This window comes from Hippopotamus amphibius, chromosome 7 (genome assembly GCF_030028045.1).
Source record: "Hippopotamus amphibius kiboko isolate mHipAmp2 chromosome 7, mHipAmp2.hap2, whole genome shotgun sequence".
NCBI classification, from domain to species: Eukaryota; Metazoa; Chordata; class Mammalia; order Artiodactyla; family Hippopotamidae; genus Hippopotamus; species Hippopotamus amphibius.
The window spans coordinates 45,475,586-45,496,704 of NC_080192.1; the positions used below are offsets into that span (position 1 = coordinate 45,475,586).

At 40.7% G+C, this 21,119-nt stretch overlaps 1 protein-coding gene across 1 annotated transcript in view; it reads right to left on the minus strand.

Annotated features, from left to right (window-relative positions):
* LGR5 (leucine rich repeat containing G protein-coupled receptor 5) overlaps positions 1-21,119 on the minus strand; it is a 118,884-nt gene that overhangs the window by 23,513 nt on the left and 74,252 nt on the right. The window contains exons 4-5 of the mRNA XM_057741853.1: positions 17,784-17,855; positions 1,895-2,110 (exon numbers count right to left, since the gene is read on the minus strand). Of these exons, the coding sequence (XP_057597836.1) occupies positions 1,895-2,110; positions 17,784-17,855 (288 nt within the window). The remainder of the gene's footprint in view (positions 1-1,894; positions 2,111-17,783; positions 17,856-21,119) is intronic.

The following is a 21,119-nucleotide window of genomic DNA, read 5'->3' on the forward strand; positions in this document are numbered from 1 at the left end:
CAATCATCACGGAGTGAGCAACGAGACTGATAAAAGTAAATTCAGGTTGTTCACGATGGGTTTGGGATGTCGGATGTTAAATAGAGATTCCGACCAACATTGACAAATGGAGGATGGAGGGAAGGTCCTAGGTGTTCTAAGCACATTTTCTATTAAAGCTGATGGCTTGGACCTCCTAGGTGGCGCAGTGGTTGAGAATCTGCCTGCCAATGCAGGGGACACGGGTTCAATCCCTGCCCCAGGAAGATGCCACGGAGCAACGAAGCCTGTGCGCCACAACTATTGAGCCTGCGCTCTAGAGCCCGTGAGCCACAACTACTGAGCCCGTGTGCTGCAACGACTGAAGCTCACATGCCTAGCGCCTGTGCTCTGCAACAAGAGAGACTACCACAATGAGGAGCCCGGGCACCACAACGAAGAGCAGCTCCCGCTCGCTGCAACCAGAGAAAGCCCGTGTGCAGTAACGAAGACCCAACACAGCCAATAAAATAAATAAATAAATAAATTTATTAAAAAATAAATAAATAAAGCTGATGACTTATCATGGCTACATTCCCAGGGTGGGGCCACTGGTTAACAGGAAACAACAATTCCAGCCACAGAGAATGGGGATCAGATTTTTTGGCTGCCCAAGGAGATTAGTTATCTTGACATAGTATAAATGCATCTAATTATCATCTTTGGCTCAATGGTAAATCAGTTAGGTCAGGGCTGGTGAGAACAGCTGCGTGCATAGCTGAAAACTGGACCAAGTCCCAGAGGGGTTTTTGGAAAATGGGCTTAAGGAGGATAGCAGGGAAAAGAATAGCTGGATCTCTGTAAATCCATTCCCTCTAGTGGAGGGAAAAATTAAAGCACCTACCCAGCTTCTGGTGAGAGAGAAGCGTCATCTCTGTATGTGAAATTCAATGTAGAAATTTGTTAATATCGCCCCACCTGTCCTATCCTTTCAGACTAAGGTTTTCATTCTCATAACTGTATGTTCGTTTCATGTGAGAGCTTTGTGACATTTACTGAGGATCTTTTATATGCAACACGTGAGGAAAGGGGGTTGAGAGGAGCCTAGAAAGATGGATGAGATGCTGGCCAGCCCTCAAATGAGCATATACTGCAGTGCGAGAGACTGATGTGTCATCAAGAAGCGTGGAATGACTGAAGACAGCGATGGGCTGGTGGGCGGGCATGGAGCAAAGGCAGGAATAGTGCAGAAGACGCTTTCCTCGAAGTTCCCATGCAAGCTGATCTTATAGCCTTTCAAGTAGCTACCGTTGTCCTATATCGGCATTGGCTGACTATTAATATTATACACATGGGCTATGTTGCTACACTCTTGAACTGATTATTTTTCAAACTATTACTTGAGAATCATTTTGATTTACTTGAAATAATGAAATCTAGACCTCGAAGGGAAAAAGCCATACAAATGCAGAGCTCGCTGTCAAGTGTTCATGCCTTGCTTCTGTTCTCTTGGAAGGGGTTCAAGAACTACTTAGTGAGTAATTAGAAGGGCATATTTCAATTTGACCTGCATTATAAATTATTATCAGAAATAAGGGATTTTTTATTAACTTTGGTCGCAGGACTAGCCATACAGTGTGGTGATTACCTGTACAATATACAATGGCTTCGCTAAGACAGAGGTCATATTTTGTTATCTTTGAATGCCTAGCCGTGCTTGGCACTTGGCAGGTGCTCGATAAATGCTGTTTAATTCTTTTACACAATTAGAACATTTATGAGTCATTTTGGGGGGGTTTCCTCCCTTAAAATGTCCCCATTCAAAGTCTGAAGGGCTATCAGTTTAAGGTCAAGGTCTTACAGTGAATTACAAGGTCTTACAGTGAATTCAGAAACTGTTAAAAGAGAGAGGAAAAAAAAAATCAATAAAACTTACAGAACCACCAAGTTGGAGAGGTTTCCAAAGGCATAGTCTGGTATGTGGTGTATTTTGTTCAGGGCCAAGGTCATGGCCTGCAGTGCTGATAAACTTCTGAAAGCCTGCACAGGGATTTCTGTCAGAGCATTGTCATCCAGCCACAGGTGCCGCAGGGAATGCAGGCCGCTGAAACAGCTGGGGGGCACGTAGCTGATGTGGTTGGCATCCAGACGCCTGGGGAAGAAAGTGAGGAAGAGTGGGAAAAGAGAGCAAAGCCCAGGCAGCAGATGGGCCTTGCAGGAAGACCTCAGTATGCTGATGACTAAGGTCCTGAAACAGGACCCCCTGACATCTGGAGCTTCCCGCTCTCCTGGTAGCCTCTCCTCACTCAGGAGTAGAACCGTTGCTGTAAAATTCCACGGTGCTGTGATTCTCTTCCAGGCTCGTGGGTAACACGCTTTCCAGCAAGGAAGTGGCCTCCCTGGGGTATAATGTTTCAGCGTGATGATCTTTTAGCTTTCCTTGCTGACACCAGGAGAAAGACACCTTCTCTCCTCCTTCCCACCCCAAGCCAAACAAATGCTGCTGCTTTCCTGGACTGCTCTGAACGTACAAAACATACTTATTGACTAGCTCTGGGAAAAGATTATTTCAGTATTTGAAAGGGACTGAGTACTGTGTACAAGGCTGTTAGAGATATGCCTCAGGGAGAGGGGAGGCCTTCCCCGCCCCCCGCCTTTTTCTTACTCTTCTGCTGCAAAGCCTAAAACCTGCAGGCGTTCTTGCTCATCCTAACCAGTGGCATTGAGCAGATGCTAGTTTTTCTTGACATTTTAAATGAGTAATAAAATTAACAGCCTTCTCAGTTTTTGCTTGCTTTTTCTACACACCATTTTTTTTAAAATGGGGAAATACATCTAAAAAGAGGTCTAGTTAATAAGCTGTTGCAGCTTCAGAGCCAGCAGAGGGAGTGCAATACATTTATTTCACCCTAATCCATCATAAACAATGGCTGTAATGACAATGCCTTAACTTTTCATATTGAAGTGACCAGACAGACACAAACTGAAATTGTCTGTAAGGTACGTGAATGACAGAACCACCGACGTTCAGCTCTGCATCCAACAGCCCTCACTCATTTTTTCCAATTTCTTCTCAAGGCTCACACATTGGTTTGCATTTTCAAAGCTAAGACTGAAAAAGAGAAGAGCTGCATTTTAAGCAGCGCATGTATTAGGAAGGATTAGAAAATCACAAGTGGATTCTGAAAAATATTTTAGGAAGCATTTACGACTAAACAGATGCAGGAAGCACACGAGGATCACAAAATAATCCCCTGCAGACCAAATTTAAACAATTTAGAAACAGAGAGTTCTCTGTGGTAGCCAGCTCATCTCGGTGGAAAGCAGACCTCCTTACTTTTGGTCACACATGTCACTCCCCTCAGGCTCTGGCCCCTGCGTCCCCTGACTGGATGAGGAGGGATGCCCTCAAGGCCCTGGGCCAAGTTTTGATACTGAGATAAGGTCACTTGGAACAAACAAGTCCGGTGTCACAGCCCACTCACAATTAAATTTCCAGTAGAACAGCTATCAATGCAGGCAGCAGAAACGCAGCTTCTAAATATCTCAAGGTTCTGCCAACAAGTGGAACTGGAAATGTTTAGGTAAACTCGACACCGTCTCTTCTCCTTGTTCCAATAACAATGTGCTCGGCCCATGTTCAAAGAAGGTATAATTTCATCAGGACATGAGGAGGTGCTTGTCTCTGTTTGACTAAGAGTGATGCACAGGGACTTCCCTGGTGGCACAGGGGTTAAGCATCTGCCTGCCAATGCGGAAGACATGGGTTCAATCCCTGGGCCTGGAAGATCCCACATGCCGGGGAGCAACTAAGCCCGTATGCCACAACTTCTGAGCCTGTGTTCTAGAGCCTGTGAGCTACAACTGTTGAGCCCGCGTGCCACAACTACTGAAGCCCATGCGCTTAGAGCCTGTGCTCCGCAACAAGAGAAGCCACCTCAATGAGAAGCCAGCGCCCTGCAACAAAGAGTAGCCCCTGCTCGCCGCAACTAGAGAAAGCCTGTGCGCAGCAACCAAGACCCAACGCAGCCAATAAATACATAAACTTATTTAAAAAAGAAAGAGTAAAGCACACATGTAAACTCTCCTTAATGACTGCACTGATTAAAGCACGAAGACTTTATTTAAATAATATGAATTTCTGAGTTTTAGTTGACATACTGTCTGATGATTACCAGTTGCTTATGTGTTGAAACGACAAGTGGTTTCTAAGTCCTGAAAAGGACTGATCTTCAAGTTCAGTGTAGATGTCGAGGTACGTGTACAGAAAAGGCTCTCTCTGCATTGAGTGAGTCACAGGCTTGTCTTCTTTGCTATTTAAGTTACTACCAAAGTTTGCGATGGATCTTGAAGTGACCCTGGTATCAATTTCCAGTGTTAAAAAGTCCATTTCTCTGGAGAGATGTCTTTTATGAATCTCCTCCCACCCCCTGCCCTCAAGTAAAAAGGATGTAATCTGGCTTCTACACTGTAATCTTAGAACAATCTGCTATCTAAAATGGAATGAGTAGGACAAGGCAATTCTTCACAGTCCTGATACTCCAAATACTAATACATCCAGACCCGGTACTCAGGTATCCCAAGTGCAGCATTAAACGTTTCTCTTTCTCAACAGTTTCTTCTTCTAAGAAGCTCCCCATAAATGATATTCCTTCTCAATGCAGTGTTTTGAAATCCATGTCCACCTGGCTGCAGTAGTGCAAACCTACTTCAGAGTGCTATATTGTTCACGCTCAGAGGTATCATCTGATTCAATCTTAACAGAAGCTTCCAAGGCAAACGGGAGTGTGGAATTCATTATCCAGCCACTCATACAGGTGGTTCTTAAAGAACAAGGTTAAGGCTGTGGACAAAGCAGCTGGCAGGGCACGAGTTGTGCCTATTCAGTGAGGAAACAAAGAGCTCATATTATGTCAACCTGGTCTTGTGGGGCAGCTGGACATTTTCTATTCATATGGTTGAAAAATGCAGTATTTAAGCACTTGAGTGTAAGTAAAACACCAGAACACAGTACATGAAAACACACGTAGAAATGTGGTCTATATTTTCAGGAGCAACAAAAATAACTACGTTATACAGCTCCACTTTTTAAGGGTTTCTTTGTTATTATTTCTATTTCCTGCAAGTCACAAAAGGGTGTGTGTGTGTGTGTGTGTGTGTGTGTGTGTGTGTGTGTGTGTGTGTGTGTGTGTGTGTGTGTGTGCAGTCAGCTCAGAATATGTGAATCAGTGCAGAGATTTGGGATGAGAAATTTCGGGTCCAAGTCAGATAGCAGCTGTATGATCATGGCCAAGTCAACAGACCTCAGCTTTCACATCTGTAAATTGGGGGTAACCCCTCTATCTTATAGGTTGCTTGATGATTAAAGAAAATAATACAGCAAGACTCTGTGAGCTATAAAGCACCTTAATGATTTTAAATTATTGTTGCTTGAAGTGAATTAACAGTTTGCATTTTTGTCTTTTGACCATAGAAACCAGTCAGAAAAAAAGAAGTAAATTAAAATTTTCCCTTAGTCAAGAGTTGGTTAAAATGAGTGCCAGCTTGTCAGTGAATTTCAATTCTGAGACATGCAGACTACTTCTTTCATCCCTCATAATAGAAATAATGAAGAGATATCTGCATTTAGATTTAATAGAAGTTGCCCTTACTTTTCAGCCTTAAGTACTATCATTACATGTATCTGTGGGTATATGTGTGTGTGTATCTACATCTATCTATCTATCTATCTATCTATCTATCTATCTATCTATCTATCATCTATCTATCTATTTATCATCTATCATTTATCTATCTATATCTATCTGTATCTCAGTATCACAAGCGGCAAATAGTTTTGTTCCTGATACATTACTGAACATTACATCTTCACTCTGAAAGCAAAGGAGAAGTGGTGACATGTGACAGATGGCACATCCTCAGAGAAAGTTCCCAGGAATGATCTTGGCATTTAAATATCCATCAATAACGTGGCAGAGGCAGCATAAAGCCTGTGTGGAGTAAGGTGTAGCAAAATAAAACACTTTAACAATGGGAGTGGCCCCACCTTCTTTCAGACCTTCTTTCAGACAAACAAACCTCTTAATTATGATCTTGAAATGCAATCTAAAAAGTAATCACTATATGGGAAATGGTACCCATTTCATGCTCCATATGTTACTTATAACTTACAGAAAATGACAGATAAAATAAAATTTTATCCCACTTCCTATGTCACATGCAACCACCTACATAATGAACATGTGGTAAACTGGAAAGTGCACTGAATTAGAAGAATTAAGACACAAATTTAAGTCGACTGTCGCTTATTAATTCTGAGATTAGGGGGCATCCTGATTAATTTCTCTGAGGGTAGATTTTCATATCTGTAAAGCAGAATCATAACAGGTCACAAAATTGCTACGGGAATTAAATGAGAAAAATGTATGTAGCAGGATTTTCTGAACGGTAAAGCACTCTACAAATGATAGGCTTATTATTTGAGAAAAAGCTTCACATTTAGGAAGTGGTATCATTCCCACGCCCGAAGTTTCTTTGTTTTTTTCTGAAGGATCTTAATTCTTTGTAATTTCAAATCTCTCTATAGGAGATTGCCATTTTTATTTTTATTTTTTGTCATATGTACTGGCAGGACGGCTGATTTTCTACTCACTGTACACCCTTAATACATATGTCCAGCACTACATGTTTTGATTAGTGTTATAAGAAGGCTTCCTTCACAGAGAAAAGGAAAGGTACACATCTTTTGTGTTTTTCCAGCAAAGGTCCAAAAAGGCCCCAAAGGCCAAAGTGGTTGAGGAAAAATGTGATATTATCTGGTGCAAGAAGAGAATTTTTATGAAGTATGAGCCTCTACACTGTTACTTAGAGGACCACAACTGATGAGAAATGGATTTGTCATGACTTTTGGGCATATGCTGAAATAACTCCTCTGGCGGGAAGCCTGGAGGTGGGAGGGCTCCACAATTGTCGAAAGGGATTCTACTGCACAAACTGCTGGGCCAAGGGGACTGTTTCTTAGGGACTTTGGGTTGTCTCTCCTCACCAAGGGCACCTGGTCAGGACCACCCACTTCACCCTGACAGGCTTCAACAACTTTGAGTATCCAAGGTAAGTGTTTGGAGTCTGAATAACTTCACTCCCAGAAAGTTTCTGGCTTACTTAACCTATGAGAAATGTCTCATCTTCCCCCAAGTGATCTTCAAGATCTGCATAAAAGTATTTCTCTGGGGTGGGGGTGTCGTGCTGTCTCCAGAGCGGACATCCAAATAATGGATGTGCTGTGGAAAGGTCACTCTGATAGCTGTGTGCAAGAGGGGCTGGGCGGACAGGAAGTGACCAAGGCAGCGGCAGTCATCTGGATGAGAAAGGATGAGTGCTTTAAAGAAGTATGGGAATGTGGAGGTATGAAGGATGCTAAATAAGTGGGTCTGACCAAACATGGTGACTTGCTAGATGTGACCAGAGGGGAAGACAGGAAGCTATGGTGGCTCAGTGTTCTGGGCAGCTGGGTGGAGGGAACCATGCAGGGATGAACGGTACCCAGTATTATACAAAATAAAGATAAGACAGAACTGCATGTTCACTGTGAACACAGTCCTGTAATATCAGTGTACCTTATGTGAGGAAGAGCTGGAAGGCAACCAGCAAAAAAAAAAAAAGAAAAGATCAATGTTTTATGTCAGCCAATGGCCAAAAAAAAAAGCTTATTTTCTTACCTTTCCTTTGAAGGTTTTTGCCTCATTTTCATGCATAAAAGCTTAATTTTACATACCTATTAAGTCAATACTATAGGTTCAGCGTATTCTAGCACTTGAGAATGTAGAGATAAAAATGTTCTGCTTGCAGGTAGATTTTTTTTTTTTTACTTGAGAGGAGCATCAGATATCATAAACTCATAAATTAAATAATATTTTACATGTGAAAATATAAATATTTACAAGCTACAAAGGAAGAATATTGGGGCAGAATGGTGTGAATCTCTCGTGACTGTGGGATTTCACGTTCATTTAGTTGAAACACGTGCACTGAGCATGGGTTTCCGGTGCTCCAAACTGAACTGGGTTTACCCTGGGCATTCGCCGTGTTCATGCTCTCTTGCTGGAGGTCATTACCTGTGTCAACAAGACATGCATTTCTTCTCTCTTCTATCAGCTCCTTTGTTTATAGACTGAAGTTCCAGGAGGACTAGACAGAACTCAAAGAATTATAGAATTCTACTGGCTTACCTCCCAATTATACTCAGATAATAGGCAATGGAATATCGAATAAAAGCGTATTTTTTCCTTCTGGAAAAAAAAAAAAAAAAAAAAACTTAATTTTACACATTTCCTTTTTTAAAAGAAACATTTTGCCAGGCTGCTCCACACTCCTGAAAGGGATTTTTGCTTTATGGATGGCATTATGGTAGGAATTAGAGAATCTATGAGGTCATTCTTGCTATTGTTTCTCCAGAAAATAGCCCTTTACATACATCCTGTACATGGTACCTTGCCAATGTATCACACAAACTTACATCTTTGTTTGAGAATGTCTTTGATGAGCCCTTAACTACAAGGAAGAAAGCATCGGTGCACAGATAAGGCATCGATCTTGGCTAATTCCCATCTGAGATGACTGTAATATTGTCAATTATTAACATGGATGACTCCAGAGAAAAAAGGCAAAGGTGTGAAGAATGTTGCAGCTGCAGGTATAATACAGCTTATGGAGAGGCCTACAATAAACAGAACTAGGAAGTACAGCATCGACACAGCTATTTTATATTTAGATGAGCATTTTTCTCGATAAGTTCTAAAGAAATGACCCACTTTCTTGTACATACATTTGTACATTTTGTGAGACCGTTTTGAACAATTCCTGAAGAGTCAGACGAGCACAGTGATTTAGTTCATTTATAAAATTTTTAAGAAATGAAAGCAGTTTCAATTATTATCTTACTTTTGCTATGAAATGAAAAGCATGTAGTTCCAAGCCTGTATGTAATACAATTTGACCAAGTCCCTGAGTCTTTGTTATGGTGAAGTTTTACTGCTTGGAAATTTTATTGCACTGGAACCCGTGGATCGCTGGAATTGAATTTGTCAGATTATTATAATAATACTATCGGGATAGAATTTTATCAATATAAACTCTTCCAGATTGAATTCACGTTGATTTATATGAATTCTTCCTAATAACATGAGTCATTTTTATTGTTACTATTGTTTTTTAATATTTATGAAATCACGACAATGTGGGATTCCACCTTCTAATGAAATTTCCCATCTACAACCTAGGAAGATACTAAGCATATGATTTCATATAAACACCATGATTGCTTATACGGGAATTCCTGCTTCCACCTTTCTATTCTCCATCTTATTTACTGCTAAATTTACTGTAAACCAGGAAGAAAAATTATTGCTTTAGACTTATCTGTGAAAAGGTAAAAAATTTTTTTCCATCTTTGCAGCTTGGGGAGAGAGAAAGTCTACAGGTTTATTGAAGTGTAATAATTTAGAGTCTAGTCCCAACTCTAGTTTCTGTAATTACCTACAGATGGATAAATCCACTAATGGTGATTGAGGTCAACATCTTTCACCAAAAAACAAACCCTGGAGTTCTAATTATAACTTTTCTTGGGAAGGGTCAGATATTTCCCTGTTGGAACTAATAGTTATATCATTTATTCTTTCTCTGAGATGATTACCAGGAGTTTTTTTAGGGTTAAAAAATATATTTAGTTACAAAAAAATAATTTAGAGACTCGTCAGCTGGCTTGACTAGTAGCCAGATAAAGTGCCTAACAGAACCAAACCTCTGCCTTTTTGGCATTGTTGGGAAGTACAAGACTCCAATGAGAAATACATTTTAAAGTCAATTTACATGAAGTTGCTCCGTTTCTCAGAGGCCACCACTGCTGTGACTTTTTTAACAGGGAGACGATCTAGAGCCAAAGTAAAACATGAGCATTAACTTCTTTAGTTTCATTTTTCTCCACAGAAAACAAAGACCTACTTTTTGTCAGGGGCACTGTTAGTCTCTCAGCTACCACCAGGGTTTGAAATCCGGGGGTCATTTTTGCAGCTTCCGTTGCTTTCCAGACTATCATTTACCAAGGTCTCTCCATCTATCTTCATCTCCAAGATTGTCCACTTCCACTGCCTAGTTCAGTCTTTTATCTCTTCACACCTGCATTACTGCAACAGCCTCTAGCTGATCCTTTTGCCTTTCATCTCTTATCTCTTCAATTAATCCTGCAGGCTGCTGCCAGACGAGTCTCCCTACAACTGGGCTCTATGTCATGCCCGTTAGGAATCCACAGTTCTTCCACGTTACCATTCCTTTCAGACCCAAATTTTCCATTCTGATATTCAAAGCCTATCCGCCTTATCTAGCCAAACTCTTCCCTTATTTCTGTGTCCCCGTCAAGCCCGTTTTGTAGCTCCTCCCAAAGTACTTTTGAGCCTTGTGTTGGGAACATCCTTTCACTCCTGCCTACCCAAATCTCATCAATTTGAGATTAACATGGTTCTTCTCTAAACCCTATTCTTGAAGTGGGGAGTCCTCAGCTAAGCCAATGGGAAAGCTAAATCTTGTAGATAGATCAACTTCAAAATCCCTCAAGGGAACACTGGGATCCAACTCAGCTCAGGAAGAGCAGGTAGGAAAAACCAGGGTACAGAGATAAGAGCTGGGAGCCAGGGAGATCAGTGAATGCAGGCGACAGTCAAAGTGAGGGAGATTAGCTGAGCCTGAGCAGCTGTTTAGAACATCATTTAGAGTTTGATGCTTTGGTTCAGTTCAACAAGTATTTCTTGGGTGCTTTCTTTGCAGGTACAGTACCTGGTGCTGAAGATCCAGCAGTAAACCAGGCAGACATGGGTGCCAACCATTACAGAGCGTGTTTTCTAAAGGGCAGTCAATCAAATCATTACAATGAAGTGTTAGGTAACGGGAAATGTATGGCAGAAGGCCCTGACCTAAGTGTCACATTTCTTTGAGATCCAGATCTGGATTTCAAGCGGCCGATGTGACATCTCTACTGAGATGTTCCTCCTCAGACAAGACATTCGGCTTTGAAAATGTTCAGGGCCAAACTCATCATTTCCCCCAATGGCATCCTCTACCAGCACTTCTTATCTCAGTGATGGGCTTCAGTATGTATGTGATTATATAAACCAGGAACTTAGGGGTCATCCTCCACACCTCTTTCTCCTTCATTCTTTGTAGCCAATTCATTGCCAAACACTAGTAATTTCATCTAAATATTTCTCAAATCCATTTCCCTATCTCCATCTCCACTGCCCCGATCCTGATAGAGTTCTCCTTTCTCTCCTAGACTATTTCTTTCTTTTTTTAAAAAAATAATTAATGTATTTATTTACTGCATTGAGTCTTCACTGCTATGCGCAGGCTTTCTGTAGTTGTGGAGCGTGGGGGCTACTCTTTGTTGCAGTGCACGGGCCGGACCATGGCTTGAACCCATGTCCCCTGCATTAGCAGGCAGATTCTTAACCACTGCACCACCAGGGAAGCCCTCTCCTAGACTATTTCAGTAACACAGATCTGATCATGCCCTTTCCTGCTCAAAATCCTCCAGTGGATTCTCATTGCTTTTACAATAAAGACTAAAATCCACGACATGTCCCAAATTGCTTTCAAGGGGTCTGGACCCCACCCGCCTCAGCAGGCTCTTCTTGCACTTCTCTCCACCTCACTCTTCCTGCTTCAGCTACACGGATCTTGTTTCTGATCCTTGATCTACCCCCCCCCCCCCCACTACAAGGTTTCGCACTTGCAGTTCCCTTTGTCTGGAAAGTTCTTCCCTCTTGTCTTTGTCTAATCAACTCTTACCTTTGTGAAAGGGACAACAGACTCATTTCTCACCTACAGTTTCCTCATCAGGAAAGTGGAGACAAGTTCCACCCCCCCAGGTAATGAGGGAAGAGACAACCAAATGCAGAGGGAAACACCAAAAAAACCTTACTGGCCCACAGGTGCATATTGTTCTCTTCCCTTCTTCAATGTCTTGATTCCTGTCCTGCAGCATTACTACTCTTCCTCCTTCTTCTAAACCTCCATAATCACATGCCTGGAGGTAACAGGTGTTTCCGTCCGGCTCCTTTCCCTCACATTAGCACGTTCTGCTGTGCCCATTCTCTACAGTGGATTCTCTCAGGGAGGCAAGATGGTGTAGTGATAGAATGGGCAGATTTTGGAGCCAGGAAGACCAGAGCTCTTTCCCCAGACTCACCTCTAGCCTGACTCTACCTCAAGCCAAATGACCTTGAGAGGGTCAATTAACCTCTCTGAGCCTCTCCTTCCTCATCGCTAAGCAAGGGATAATCTCAGCTCCCACCTCACGAGGTTGCTTCGAGGGTGAGATGATGCAGATGAGTTTTAGTAAATATCGACCGCTGCTGCTTTTATAACCATGAGCGTTTCTGCTTTTGTCCTTGTCATATTCCTATAAGTGACTGCCTCTTTTTTTTCAAATTAATTTTTATTGGAGTATAGTTGCTTTACAATGTTGTATTAGTTTCTCCTGTACAGCAAAATGAATTAGCTATATATATGCATCAATTGCTTCTTCATGTGCCTTTTCACAACTCATCAAGACCCCATCTATCCTGAAGAGGGGGAAACACTTTGCCCCATTCACAATGTGCCTTCCCATACCTGTCATCCTTTCAGCTTCTCCCGAGTTCAACCTACTTTGCAAAGTTAACCTTTATTTCACGCCACAAGACTAAAAAAAGTTCATTTTACTTCTCATTCCATAACATCCATGTTCTCTTTTAGTTATCTATCTGATATGACTGTCATGTCTGTGATTTATCACAGCACGGGTATATAACCTGATGCAAGAATATTTCATGCCAGGGGTCTTGTTTAAAGTACTCACTTTTTTTTTTTCACCTGATTCTGAGGACTGTGCTCCAATTTGAGCTCTTTCTTCTTGTGGAAAAAGGGCTTTGCCTTTGAAAATAATTTTCTCCTAATGTTTACATGGGGGGAGGCGGACAAGGCAAAACTCCTCCCCCTCAGAACAATTCACTGGGGGGGTGTGAAATGAACTCTGAAGAGTGCAACAGACAACAGCCTTGGCCTCTAGACCGTCTCAGTGCTCCCCCGCCCCAAGACGTACCTAATCTGTTGGCAGTTTTGTGAAAAACAAAATAAACCAAGACACGTTGTACTTTTATTATGTAAGCTTAAAAGTTCTCTTTCTGGACACTATTTTAGTGGAAGGAATAATGTCACTAATACTAAACCCTTTGCTTTGTTTGTTTTTTCAACCCTTTTGATCTTTTAATCTTATCCTTTTGGTTACCTCCCTTTGCTTTCTTTTTGTCTGCTTACACCTCCTTGTCTTCTGTTACCTCCTTCCCATTCTTTATCCTGGGTCTGAAACCCAGTAGGCTCCTGGATATGAATAGGGGAGAACTGCTGCTGATTCTAGGCTTGCCTTACTTTCTGCTCAGTACCGTAAGCCCTGCCTTTTCCTCCTCACCTCCTCCTCTGGCTTACTCTCTCTTTGGATTATTAGTAGTAAAACCCTACTATGAAGAGTTGAGGTGAAGTTATGGACATTTCACAGGGTCCAGGGAGGGGTGTGTCTGTAGCCCCTAAGCTGATGTCACAGTAAGATGCTTAGGCAGATCTTGTTCCAGGCAGGAGTTATATATTCCTCTTGGCTTTTAAAATAACATCTTGTACTCTAAAGATGATTATTAACCAACTGGTGGGTGAATTGAGCCAGTGCTAAAGACATGTCTAATTCTCCTTTCATTTTCTATTTACCAACTCGTTATTTTTGTGATTGTGCATTTTCCACAATTAGTTTCGCTAATGCAGACTTGGAATGAAAATCAACATGTATTAAATAATATCCTGGTTAATTGGACAAACATGAAGGTGTCATTCTCTTTGATCATCTTGAGTTTCCACTAATGACAGTGAGATGCTTGAATATCATTAATGACTATCAACAAGTGAAGCCACGATATTTCTTCAAAGATCGAAAAATACACCTATTAATATAAAGGCGTGAGGTTATGGGAGGGTTAAGTTTTGAGTTTCCATCAAATCACTGTAATCTGATCCTAGTCCTCAAAAGACTATAATGCCAAAAGTTTCTTGGTGAAATCCAATTCACTGTGAATTCTGATTACATTTCCTATTCCTTTCCAAAAAAGAGACAGGAAATTAAGTTATATTTGATTACATTACAAAAAGGCCAACTGGTGTCTGGGCCGTCATTGCCATGTCAGAAACCTAAGGTACATATTGTACAGGGGCAGGCTCTGGGCTACTGGGCTCTGGCATATGGACTTGCCCTCTTATTTTTAGCTGAGCAATTTGTAAGCATCAGGAGAGAGTTCAAAGAACACAAATGTACCTATGTATTTTCACTGTGAACAAAGCAAAATACTTGTTTACATGGAGTCAATGAAAATTACATCCCTTGAAACATAAGTACAATTTGTTTCTTCCTCACAACAAGGTTACCAATTTCAATACATATCAAGTTTCTTAAAGTTTTATTCAATGAAGCCAAGTCTGTATGGGTGGGGCAAAGTATATCCATGATCTATTTCAGTAGTTCTCAACCACTTTTGGTTTGTAGACTACTTTGTTCACGTCATAGACACTAAAAGTTGTAATTCTCAAGTGCACCGTGCATGTAAATCCCCTGAGAATTTTGTTAAAATGAAGCTTATGATTAAGTTTGACAGAGGTGAGGCCCAGGGTCGGCCTGTCTTGGGAGGTGCTGATGTTGCTGGCCCACAGGCGCATTCGAATAGCAGGATAATCCAGCATGTGGCCTCCTAACTTTATCTGCCCCAGATTGTCAGTAGAACTAATAGGCACATGTGAGCTATTTCAATTAAGCACAGACAAGGCAACTTTTTGAATAAAGAGCCCCTGACTTTTATTTCATATTAGCTCATACTGGAACGTAAAATATGGACTTTGTTATTATTTCAAGTTTGAAAAGAGTTCAGGAGGATATTTGCAAATCATCTCAGGACACTCATCTTCCCAATCTTCATTTAAGAAGCACTTAACTCTATCATTAAACTGGTTAGAAAGCACTGATGTTTGGGTCTCCTACTCAGAGGTTCTGGTTTTAATTGGTCTGGGGTGCAGCCTAGGCTTCTGGACTCTCCAGATGATTCTTCTTTGCAGCCGGAATTGAGAAGCCCCCCTTTAGAAGCTGCAAAGCCAGACATGCATAGAGGTGATGCGCTCCCAGCCCCTGGGGAATGCAGAGTGCTCCTTAGAGCGTGAACGTATAATACAGGGAAAATAATAAAGTGGAGAAAAATAGAGTGAATTCAAGAGAGAGAAAAGAGGAACCATTAGAAAAAGGGCTAAGTGGAGGTCAAAGTATTGACTGTAGTCCAAGAAGAGCTGGATAGGATGCTGAACAGAAGCCTCCCAGGTGTCACAGATGAGACAGGTACCACCCACTTTGTTACTTGCACGGTTATGAAAGTAGCACGGAGGCTGAAGTACGCATGGAAAATGAATGGACGATTGATAAGGAATGCATGTTTGTAATGACCCTTTGACCCAAAACTGTTTTTATTTTTGGAACTGCTTGAAGGAAGCAGAAGAAATACTATTAAACATCTTGAATCTGGGACAACAGAAAAACTTTAAAAGGGCTCACAGTAGGCCAAACCTCCAAAGCGGGTTGGGGGCTCCGGTGGGTGGTACCATACGGAGTCTGTGTGAATGGTAGTTAAGTGTATGTTTTTTTGTAAAATCTTAATGATTGTATCAAAGCAGCACAAAAATGTAAGTGAGACAAAGTGTCATAGCAGCACACGGCCAACATTCAACACTTCACGTGGTCTGGCGTGCTCTGGGCAAAGGGACCCTGGACAAACATTACACAACCAGCCGATACAACGCAGGGGGCACTGGGGGCCGAAGATCTATCTCGATGCCTCAGTTTGGATGCGATAAGCGTCCGACTGGAAAGTTAACCCTTGGCTTTTTCACAGGGAACACATCCTTATAAGGTTTCAAACGTCATTGTTTTTGTGAACCAGACACCAAATGCAAGAGACACCTGGTGAACAGTAAATATCTAGACGGTAAGAAACTAAATCTGAACACCTTGATCAGGGAGGCACCACCCAGTTCGAGTGAACAAAAGATTCATGGTTTTCGCTTTCTCAAAGGGTTCACTTCTGCGTGTGTTCTGTTTGTGATCTTCTTTCAGCTGAGAGTGGCTTTGGGTTACAAACGCTTATCCTTCCATCTTCCGCCTGCCCCACAGCTGTTTAAAGTTCCTATTGACCACTGTTATTATCTGGCTTTTTAATTCAGCTGCTAGACCCCGTGCCCCGACACAGACAACCCAACTCCAGAGTGTTCTGCTGCTCCGGCTGCTTCTTTCCTTCAGGAAAAGGCTTGTGCAACAAAGGGGGAGTGATACTGTGCTGTCATTACAGAGCTCCCGAGGAGGCAGCAGCCCCATCCCTCCCACAAAGGGGCTCTTGTGGGCTTGTTTATCTCTAGGCTGGTGAAAACCTAAGAAGTCACTTTGTTTGACTGGAATAAAAAGCTTAAAATGGGCTCAAGCACAGATTTGCTTTCATTAAAAAAAAAAAAAAAAGATCAAAGGAAGAAAGTATCATCTCCAGATCTCACGTCCCTCCTTCTCTTGTGTCACCTCCGTAAAAGGCATTAGGCAAACTATGGGTAATTATTAGCCGATGGGATCTTTACAGTGACGTTCAACTTGAGTCTGCAATATTTATTTGCCTTTTTTTATGCATTTATCTCCCTCATCATTCTAGGCCAGAAACCAGTATTTTGTTTGACAGATGAGGACCTCCAGTGTAAGTAAGATGAAAGCATATATCACACATGTGTATATGGGGAATCATGAAATATATTGTAAACACTTATATATGCTGATGAGATGAAGATTTACTGATCAAGTACTCACGGCACCGTCTTGCCAAATAGTCACTGTGAACAATTGCTTACAACCCAAGCTCCAAAACATCTAGCTGGTAAGAGAGTTCTTTGTGTGACGAATAACTAATTTTTATTTATTCAAAGGTTTTAAATCAAAGGAGGGTGGAAAGTCCTGATAGAAAAGTTGTGGATTCAGAGTAAGGAATACCAACAGCACTGCTGTGTGTGTTTGTGTGCCTGTGTGTGGTGTGTGAATCTGAGGGGTGTGTGTGTATCTGTGGGACTGTTTGTGAATATGTTTGTAAGTCTGTGTGTGGCGGTGAGGACGCTCCTGGTTTGCAGGCCTGCCCAGTCTGACTTTAAGATGTACTATTAGATCTTAGCTTCCTGAACTGACCACCCGTGGCATACATACAGAACTTAAAAAAGTAAGCCTCTATTTGACTCAGCAAAATTGCATTGCAGGGCAGCTCAGATGATCTAAACGTAGAATAAACCGAAGATGCCAAGAGGTCTAGATTTTGACTCTCATTTTTTTTCTAGATAGAAGGAGAAAGTATTATTCCTGATTTGAATTCAGGAACTAAAATATTGTACAGAGGGGTGTAAGACAAGATACTGGATGTTTTGTCCTGTGATACCAACATATACAAGAGGCTTTTCATTGCGTGTCTTCTGATTAAGTCTCTGCCCTGAAACCTCAAACCCCAACACTGGTCCCTCTCACACATACTGTTTAATGAGGATGCAAAGAATTGTTGTTCTAATGGAAACTCTCACTGGCAACTTATTTAGGTATGGTCCCCAGCCAAGGAATTTATGAAAATGGTCATTTGGACATTTCAATGCTCCTTCCCAAATTGATCCTGAGAACATGTTGGAATTGCAACTATACTTACAGTGACTGCAGGCTTCGCAAATTCTGTAGAGCTTCTGTGGGTACCTGTCTTAGGTGATTATTCTGCAGCATACTGCACATTGAAACAAATGAAGAAAAATGTTAAAGACAGTTAACAGTAATTAATAATAACTGGCTGAGCAGTGTCAGGCACTGTTCTAGGTGTCAGCAAAACCACAGAGCATCAGACACAACCTTGGCTTGTGCGGATAACAAATGAGTATATAACTCGAGACAAGTGATAGGTACGATGAATAGAAAACAAAACATGGATTTGGGATAGATGGTAACAAGGGGTGAGAATTTTATTTTAAAGGTGGTCAGAGAAGATCTCTCTTAGGAGGTGATATTTGAATGGAGACCAGAATGGCATCATGGAGCAAAACATGTGAACATCTGGAGAGTTACTGAGGAAGAGGGAAGAGCACGTGCAAGGGCCCTGAGGCCGGAGCTTGCTTGACTTGTTAAAGGAGCAGCAAAGGATGATTGTGACTGAAGAGGAGTAAGTGAGAGCAAGAGATTGGGAGACAACCTAAGGCCACCTCAGGAAGGGCTTGCAGGCTTTATTTTAAATGTGGTGAGAAACTTGTTGAAGGGTTTAAGTGGGGGAAACAATGTGATGTTATTTATGTTTTAAAAGGATCACTGCAGTGACAATTCAATTAGACAAAATGGAAATAAGGATAACAGTAGAAGGCTATTAAAGATCTTCTCCCTTCTGTGTGGTCATATTTTGATATAAATTAAATGCTTTTTGTGAACTATAGCACTTTTGCTCATCTAGGTTCAATAGTTCTTTTCAGAACATGGGGATTACAAAATGGAAACAGCTGGCAACAGTGAAATAAAAATATATCGTTGCTAGTGGGAAATAGTATGGAGAAATTCCCACTAGATTTCTTATATTTTGCTACCTTACTCATGAATGTTTATAACGCAATAATTTTGCAGCCACTCTCCCCAACCCCCAGCCAGTATTTCATGGTCTATGTAAGCCAGAGGCAGGAGACTATTTTAGGAAAGCATTTTAAAAAGACATTTTAAAGAAATATTTCTACTTATCAGGTCACAAATTTATACTTGGATTTCAGAAACAATTTGCCCGGTTCTCTCATCTCCACCATTGAAGTCTCTTTTCATTAGATGACTAGCTGGGATTCAACGCCAGGTATGTCTGACTCCAAAGCTTGATGTACTTTCCACTGCTGCTTGCAGCATTCTCTTGAGGAATAGATGTACAAATTCTCAGGTTGTATGCCTTTTACAGTATGATTAAGTGCATGGGTTCTTGGATCTGACTACCTCTTCCCTGCCAGTAGCCTCATGGCCTCAGGGAATTCATTCAATCACTCCACGTCTCAGTGATCAGTAATAATACCCACCCCCAGGGCTTACTGTGATGATCTAATGAGCGAAAGTACATAGAACAATACCTGCTGCCTGGTGAGCATTCAATAAATGTTGGCCCTTTCTGTATAAATTGATAAGGCTCTTCTCAAAGCTAACGACACAGTGACGTTTTAATTAATGAGAAAATAAAATCGGCCAAAAAATCTCTATTCCAGTGGTTCTCAAACTTTAGGGTTCATCAGAATTCACTGGAAGGCTTGTTAGAACACTGTTTGCTGGGCCCCACCCTCGAAGATCTTGGGAGGGGCCAGAGAATGTGCATTTCTATCAAACTCCCAGGTGATGGTGATGTTACTGGGCAAGGCACTGCACACTGAAAACCACCCTATGCTCTGTTAAGTATTTCTAAGAATATTTTCACCTGAACTTGAGGGTACATAGAGCTTGGAAATACGGTCTAAGTTTTGAGTCTTGGCGAGCAAACCATTTACCCTTGTTGACCCTTGGTCTTTTTACTGTATGATGGAAATAGAATAATATCATCTGATTGATAAGGTGTTTGAGGATTACAATATGAAGTCATTTATTATACTTTCATATATGCAAATATGAGCTCATATCAAATAAGAGATGAAAAATATCTGGAGATCATAAAATTTATGCTTTTCTCACCGTGGCTGAGATTGTTTTCTAAGGAACACAATTTTGTCACTTGTAATCCAATAGTTTTAAACAAGTAATTTCATTATTTTAAACTTGGATTCAATTGACATTTCCTAAATCAAAAGTCTTAAAATATATTGGTTCCTTAAGAACAAAGTCAAGATTTAGAGAGACTTCACAATTCAATTACCGGTCAGGGAATTGGGAAAATTGCAGCTTGAATGGTATATTTTCCATAATTTACCTAAATGTTAAAAGTTTACATTTCTATGTTATTTTATACCTTTCCAAACAGTTTTCATATATCTTATAATTTTAACTTGACAAAAATGTTTTCAAAGTCACTCAATTGTGTGATAAATTTAAATGATAAGATACAGATAATAGACTTAATTGATGTGTAAACTTAGTAGGTAATATATTACTGGCTCAAAGTGTGTATTGAGTTGTCCTCCAATGCTTTGCTAACCAAACAGTGAAACTCTTACAACGTGGTCTTTCTAAAATATTGGAAAATTGGAGTAGAGTATCGATAAGAGATATTTAAATGGCTTTTCTTCATTAAACACTTGCAAACTTTCTCAGTAGTTTTATATATCTGCCTTCAGAACATGGAACTTAAGCTTTACCAACGATAACTTTTAAAGGTACCCCTGAGCTACCTGCCAGCAATTTAATTTTCAACCACTTCTACCAGTAAAATACCAAAATTAAATTTAAAAAAATCACTTAAGTCTTGATCTCTCCCTAAATAACTTTTGTTTTACTTTCAAATGACAAAACAAGAGCAAATTATCTCCATTATAGCCTTATAATTCTCCAGTGAGTTAATTAGAAAATTCTGTTTTTGTTTAAGATATTCCAGTGGGAGACAAAACAATTAAAGGGTTTACAGCACTATGGAGTGCAATTAAAACACAGCGTTCACAACACGATTGCTGATTTCTTTCATCAATAATACTTCATTCAACGCAGAGAATATAAGCAGAATATGTCACGAACCAAATATGGGTTTAGGCACTTGCAACTTCATTTTTATCATTCACATATGGATAAGAAAAGAAAATGAAACGCTTTTCTCTAGAGGCAAAGGATGACTTCATATTTTCTTAATTTCTTTCCCCGAGGAGCTTTAAAATATTCACAGTCTCTTAAAAAAAAAAAAAAAAATCACAGTTACATACCAGGTCCCCAAACTACTCTAACAATAAATTTTTTGGTTATCCTTTTTTTTTTTTCTTTTTCTCCAACAGGACTAAATAAGATCAGGTACAGGTACAGGGGAGAAGAAATTATATATTGAAAGGGGACTTTGTAACAATGG